The 6,817-nt window shown below is 42.4% G+C and overlaps 1 protein-coding gene across 1 annotated transcript in view; it reads left to right on the top strand.

Moving 5' to 3' along the window:
* SARC_05928 (hypothetical protein) overlaps window positions 1–4,246 on the top strand; it is a gene marked incomplete at its 3' end in the record, with an annotated part of 6,282 nt that extends 2,036 nt beyond the window's left edge. The window contains exons 2-9 of the mRNA XM_014300209.1: window positions 133–613; window positions 851–997; window positions 1,317–1,615; window positions 1,738–1,879; window positions 2,195–2,367; window positions 2,847–3,007; window positions 3,338–3,728; window positions 4,082–4,246. Of these exons, the coding sequence (XP_014155684.1) occupies window positions 133–613; window positions 851–997; window positions 1,317–1,615; window positions 1,738–1,879; window positions 2,195–2,367; window positions 2,847–3,007; window positions 3,338–3,728; window positions 4,082–4,246 (1,959 nt within the window). The remainder of the gene's footprint in view (window positions 1–132; window positions 614–850; window positions 998–1,316; window positions 1,616–1,737; window positions 1,880–2,194; window positions 2,368–2,846; window positions 3,008–3,337; window positions 3,729–4,081) is intronic.
* Window positions 4,247–6,817: the final 2,571 nt, after the last annotated feature.

The raw sequence follows: 6,817 nt of genomic DNA, 5'->3' as shown, positions 1-6,817 counted from the left end.
CATATGCACATATATATATATATATATATATATATATATATATATTGTTCCCGAGGTTGGTAGTGGATTTATAACATCGACCTGTGTATTATTTATCTCTATTCATACATCGGGATGTCCTTCTCGCTGCAGCATGATGATGCGCAGACAGACGGGGGTCAGTTGGGTTCTCGACTTCCTCAGGAGCAAAACACTCTACCGCGGAATACACAAATATCTGTTCAAAATTCTCAAACGGAGCAATATTTTCCTGGTCTAGAGAATATGTCGCAGCTAAGCGATATTTCTGAAGTGAGTAGTGCCTCGGGTTTCGTTTCTGTTTCACACAGAGACTCTGCGTCTATTCCCGTATTGCCTACAACAAGCACATTGAGAACTTCGGCTGTGGGAGAGTGTGCTATGTCTGGACCCGAGGTCGAAAAATTGTTTGACGCTATTGAGAATAACTTTTATGAATACATTGAACATCAGCTGAGTTCAAATATGGTCAGTGCGAATGCAACCAATGTACAAGGCTCGCGCCCATTGATTATCGCAGCGAAGATCCCTATACTAAGAATTATGAGGCTTTTGATTAACTATGGAGCGGATGTCAATCAAACCGACAATAATGGTAACTTTTCTTCCCTTTTGGGGGTTTGCGTTCTCGTCAAGCATGTATGTTTTGATCCAATTTCTTGTACTTATTCTTCGGCTACCAAGTGTATATTAGGTGCGCAACGCTGACAATGAAGCATTGGCACATTTTTAATTACATTATTTTAGCTTATATATTGAACGTTTGCATGATTACAATTCGTATAGATGTATGTACGTACTAATTAGAAACACGACCACATCTGCCATGTAGGATGGACCGCTATGCACTGGGCCGCTCGTAGGAGCAACCGGGAAGCTGTTAAGCTGTTGCTGGACGTTGGTGGGAATATGGACCTAATAACGAGGGAGGGTAAATCGGTGAAAGATGTTGCACTTGAGGCTGTGAGTTCGAATAGAGGTATGCATTTTCAGAAAATTCATCTGCAAACTAACTTAGAGCGGTTTCACATTCTGTCGATGTTGCAAATATAAACCATGATTAGGGAGTTTACACTAGTTTGCGCACTCATGTCGGCTCAGTAGTTGTCTGTCAATTATCGCTTGGTATCGATGTCGTGTTGTAAATCGCAGCTACACATCGGGTACTACAGACTACCAAATATGACGAAGGCAGCGCAAACGAGCTGAGCAGCTGTTGCAGTAGAGTGGCGTACATTACGCCCGATCTGCTCTGCTTTTGCTAATTCTGCTTTGTCATCTTATTTTTCCTTTCACAGGTGACGTTTTGATCTCGGAATCAGGGATGCTAAATGTAAATGGCCTCAGCGGCAGCACAAATTATTCTGGTGGCAATCAGGCTAAATCGCACAGGTTACCAAGTATACCTTCATTCAAGCTCGATTGCAACTCCAAGATCTTCACCGATCCAAACTATCAGCCTGACGACTTACAGTCAGGCACACGCCAGAGCTTAGGCTCCCACCAATCACTAGGACATGAGTATCAGGGGAACTTCGACACACGGGATAACTTTGTGAATTCACCTGGGAGCACCCGTGCTTCCCTGTCGGGACTGGTATGTTACAGATGCAACGTATATTAACTTATTGGCGTATAGTTTTTTTTTGTTTTGTTTTTTGATACCCCTTATGCCTCGAAAAGTTTGTGTATTCATCATTTTTCCTTCTGTATTTGCAGGGAGATGGCTCGGCAACCCCCGTAGACGAGTTGAATAACTTTTTATTCGCTCAACAACAAGCTGGTGGCGGGTTTTCACCAAACACTGCGAACAGCCACACTCTGACTCAGGCAAACTCTATGCCTATGGGTAGCAATTTCAGTATGTAGTAATCGGACCTCCTTTTGTATGTGCGATGTACATATACTTTCGGTCTGGTTGCTCAGGCTTGAGAAACCGTTCTTAGTGTGAATTTCACAAGTGCACAGTGCACGCACACCGCCCCAACTACCAATATTGGAAAACATGGACCTAGCCGCTAACTCGTCAAAAGCAGTACAGGTTTTGCATATGTGTGATTTGACGTGAAGATAAATTTGGCTTCATTTGTCTTTGTGTATAAGTGTCTCATGCAACGCTGGCCACTCAAGTATACTCGTTTTTCTATCAACACATTTTATCATCTCCCGCGTATAGATGGATCTGGCGGGAGCTTGAATGCTATGCTTGGCCAAACGGGCGGCATAGCGTCTCCGAATCAATATCATGGCTCACAACCGGGCCTTGACGAACTTTCCTTTAATGACTTTCAAGCGAACTCACAGAGGCGCATGACCGCACCTCAAGCGAACAACAATTACACGAATATGGTATGTTGTCGTCTTGCCTAACCTCGTTCACTATTGGTTGGTTTCTTGTCTGTTATTATAGGCTGATTTTTATACTGGAAATACTTGTTTGGCCAAAGCCCCTGCCGTTTAGAGTTGCGGACGGTAAAGTGATAACCCTACCACACTGTCAACTAAAATACCACTGTCAACTAAAATACGTTGCATAATTTTCCCATGGCAAGTATTATACTTTGTACTGGAGCAGACGAGTGTTTTTTTTCTTCTGTTGCGCCGTGCCTGATCGCTCCGTTCGTTTGCGTGCAAACTACTGTATTTTTTGTCTAGGTGTTGAGTCAAGATTATAAGCCGATTACAAAATCACAGAGAAGTCTAAGCACCTGTAGCAATGTTTACCACTCCGGAGCCTGGTGATTTTATAAATTTCATGTGCGCCAACTTCAACAACGCAGTAGTTGGTGTACGATTCTTTGCTAAACCAATCTTACTATGTTCTGCAGGGCGGGGACGTATTTCAGCCGCCATCATTTCCCTCAATGCGTCGAACCACTTTAGACAGCTCAATGACCGTGCCGCAACAGCATAGGCAACAGGTGTACACTCTCAATTCATATCCCTCCATAAACTCTGCCGGGCATTCCCCTAGTGTCAGTCCACACACGTAAGTTGTTTCTGTCCTTTGTTTGTATCAGATATCACTGGTGGATGTCTGAGTGCGCAATTCCGTGCGTTCTTCCTGGTACTGTTGCTCGTGTATGATTGACAGAATTAAAATCCGAACTTTATGTGAATTTTAATGAATATTCTATGGTCGGTGAGTCAATTGCGTATACACTTACTGAACGACGTGTTCTGATGGGTGTTGAAAGTTGCAGTTATTTTCTATCTACATGGCGGATGCAACCGGTGATCGGATATATGGCTGTCCTGTTTCTGCAATTAGGTTGAGATTTTGCACTAACTATACCTGTCGGGGTAAAAAAACATGCAGGTCACCGCACACTCAAAGATCGCCGAAGATGACCAATCGCACATCTTTGTCTGGGGCACATGCCACTCTAGGTATCCCATACCCGGTGTCACCAGGAAATCAACGCAACACTTCATCACAGAGCTATGGACAGAATGCATTATATACGCATGGTTCCAGTGCTTCTCCGGCATTCTCGTCCGGTGCACAGGGATCGAATATGTACAACTCGAACAACAACGTGGGGTCGGGGGTATTGTTCTCGCACAATCAAGCACACGGGCACATGTACGGTAATGTCGGCTGGAACCCCGTACAATCAGCAATGAACTCGGGCGGGGCGGGAGGTCACATGCCACCGAGTACGCCGGATCGATTATGCATAGAGTGCGGCACTTCGAAAACACCTCAGGTATACCGTTCGTGTCTTAGGTAGAATACCTCATTGTTTTGTCTTGTCAGGAAATTGGGAATAGGTATCTAATCATTCTCGTGATTGTTTGTGAACCTGTTTTAATTTTTTTGCCTTTGAGTGTTGTCAAGCATTGTACTTGACATAACAGGTGCTTCCTCGCATTCGTACAATGCTGATGTGGTCGTTCTCGAGCACCGTTCCGCAGATCCGTGCAATATTTTAAGATAATACCTTCCTCGCTACTTCCAACCTATTCGTCTCGAGTTTTTTCATGGGCAGATGGAATGTGTCGCATTCCCATGTTGTTTACATCTCTAAACTCACTTGCAATGATCCGGTTATTATTATAGTGGCGAAGGAGTGAAGACGGGTCGGTTTCACTGTGCAATGCATGTGGATTGAAACTAAAACATAAACTCAAGAAGCAGCAGAAGCTGAAGGAGAGTAACGCAGCTAAAGAAAATGAAGGCAAAGAGAAAGCACAAGACAACAACACCTCCAAAAAGAATACTTGATCCGGGCCGAAGGAGTAATACACAACAGGTGTAGGCCAACTCACTGTCAAGTTAACAGAACTTGCAAAGGAAACATTGGTCGAAGGCCAAATTCTTGTTTGCTGAGACTAACGTCGCTTTTTCGTCATTCTATGGGTTTTTTTACTCCAATGGGACTGCCATATGTGTTGTCGCGACATGATTCAGCTACTTTGGTCATTCTGTAAATGCGTGTCTGAAGCAACCGGGATACTGATTTTTGCCGCCGGTCAGCGTTGTTCCAGTATTCATACGTGGAACTTATTCGCATTCGTGTGAGGCCCTTTTGTATTGGGATTCATGCTTGCGGACTGCAATCAAGCACATAAAGACTTCTGATCAATTGATAATTGATCAGGCTGGCCGAATCAAAATGCCGCAGTGTGGCAGCACCGCCCAGGTGTCCTCTTTGTATCTCTGCAGGGGAAGGTATATCACTTAATGGTATATCTCTTGATAGAAAGAATAAAAAAATCAACGATGAGTAGTGCATCGTATGCCCATGCATGGACTGGCCATACCAGTAGTTGAAAGGTGTGCATCGAGGCCATACACATATTCTAATTGAGGGAAGAACTGATTTTTATTTTATGCTGGTTAACTTCATTTTAATGAATTTGCCAACCATGGCCTCTACACCAACAGAGATCTGTATTTATGTTATCGAATGATAAGCCTGGTGATATCGCATTCCTTGTATTCCTTTGCTTGCTCCGGGCTGTATTGTCGATGTGTCTGCGATGAGAGAGCTGATCTGCCCTGTAAATCGGTGGTTTAAGTCTGCAAATGAAAACTTGATAACACTATTTAAACTTTTCAAAGCACCGCGCCATATGGAAGGATAGGCTAGTTAAAGTATATAGCTTGCGAGACAGAAGTCTATAGAAGTAGGCCAACGTGCTTGTTCAACGATAAATATACACCTCGTATCTGTAAAGTTCATGCATCGGGCTCAGAAACAGCGATCCCATTTAATACATCGAAAACGAAACTTAATTGCATGCTACCATAGTGTCGAAGCACAGACATATTCCTCAGTTTCAAGCAGAAATTGATGAAACGGGAATTTACTGGCCACTTCTTCCTATCGATCTTCCCCGAACCACTACAACGGCTATGAGAGCCATACCATATGTACATACATTGTATCCTATCTCCTTTGAAATAGATGATATTATCCCTATATATCGTTCGAAAGTACACTGCATTACTAAACCGAAATGCTTTAGCACCGGGCCGCTTTTGACGCGTATATTGGTACCACGATAGGAGTGTCAAATAAAAATTCCCCCCCCCCATACACACACTCATTGTAAGAATAAAAACGATATAGTATACCGTGCTCATTGGCGATATTTAAATATGCTCTGGAAACGTTGATTCAGCTATAAAGGCGATATGCAATTTAGCCCAATCGCTTAGATAAAGCTTCATTGCGCTAGTTCTCAACGATGCGTTTGGACATACTCAACACGACTATCAAAATTTGATTTTCTAATTATTTAAAATGCTGTATTTGGCCGTATGCGTTAGGCACAACGCATTTTGCATTAAATGCGTAGCGCATAATTCATGATCTTCTTCATGGAATGCGAGGGCAGATAATATAGTGGTCTATCTGAGCTGAGATCAGACGCTTCGCCTTAGGATTCAAGCTCATTTTCCGAGGACTTGGTGTTTTATCGTTATTTTTAATGCAAACTTAAATATTCGGATCGCATTGGTCTACACACCCAGATAATATATTCATTTTTAAATAGAACCCCTTGTTAAGAACGAAACATATGTAATTGAGAATGTGTATTCGTGTGATGTGCCGTTCTCTAACATTGACAACACAATACATATACAATACATTGATAAAAAAAAATTATCGTGCCAGAGTTGAAGTATTGTCGTTCTCGATGGCACCCTCAGAATCTGGAAACTATCCGTATTAGTGTTCCTGTGATTAAATTTAAGTTGACCTCGGACAGGAGACAAATGTTTCCTAGCACGAAGAGTAAATTGCGGACAAGTACATTCTATCCAAGCTGCCAAGTCTCAGCTTTGGCTGACATGGAAGTACAATATGAAATTAAGTTGACGTGTCCGACTCATGTTGACAAAAAAATTTCACTGCAAATCTTCTAGCGCGAAATAGAAAATCAGGGGCATTCAGTCACAAGCCAAAATATTCTCTGCATCTCCGCTCGTCTAATCATAAGGCGGCCGGAATCAGTCCAAGATTCGGTTAAACACTTGGATTGATGCAGGCGTTGGGTCAATTCCACTACAATCACAATAAAATGTTAACATCAAAGAGGATGGGGGGTATACATCATCATGAAGTATTACCGGGTCAAATTTTATATCAAGTATTCACAAAACATATCCCAATTTAGACATTGGTAATCAGCTAAGTGGATATACCTAGTGCTATCAAGGTGGCTACTTTTTACTTTCTACATAATATCTGTATAGCAATTGTGGTTCAGTTGATAATATGTACAATTTTGCATTGCACAGGATATGAACTTACAGAAACGTCTTAAATTATGCTGCAGAACAATA

The sequence above is a fragment of the Sphaeroforma arctica genome (genome assembly GCF_001186125.1).
Source record: "Sphaeroforma arctica JP610 unplaced genomic scaffold supercont1.402, whole genome shotgun sequence".
Classification (NCBI taxonomy): domain Eukaryota; class Ichthyosporea; order Ichthyophonida; genus Sphaeroforma; species Sphaeroforma arctica.
The sequence above is the reverse complement of the archived record's forward strand: the minus strand, read 5'-3'. Positions and strand labels throughout refer to the sequence as shown.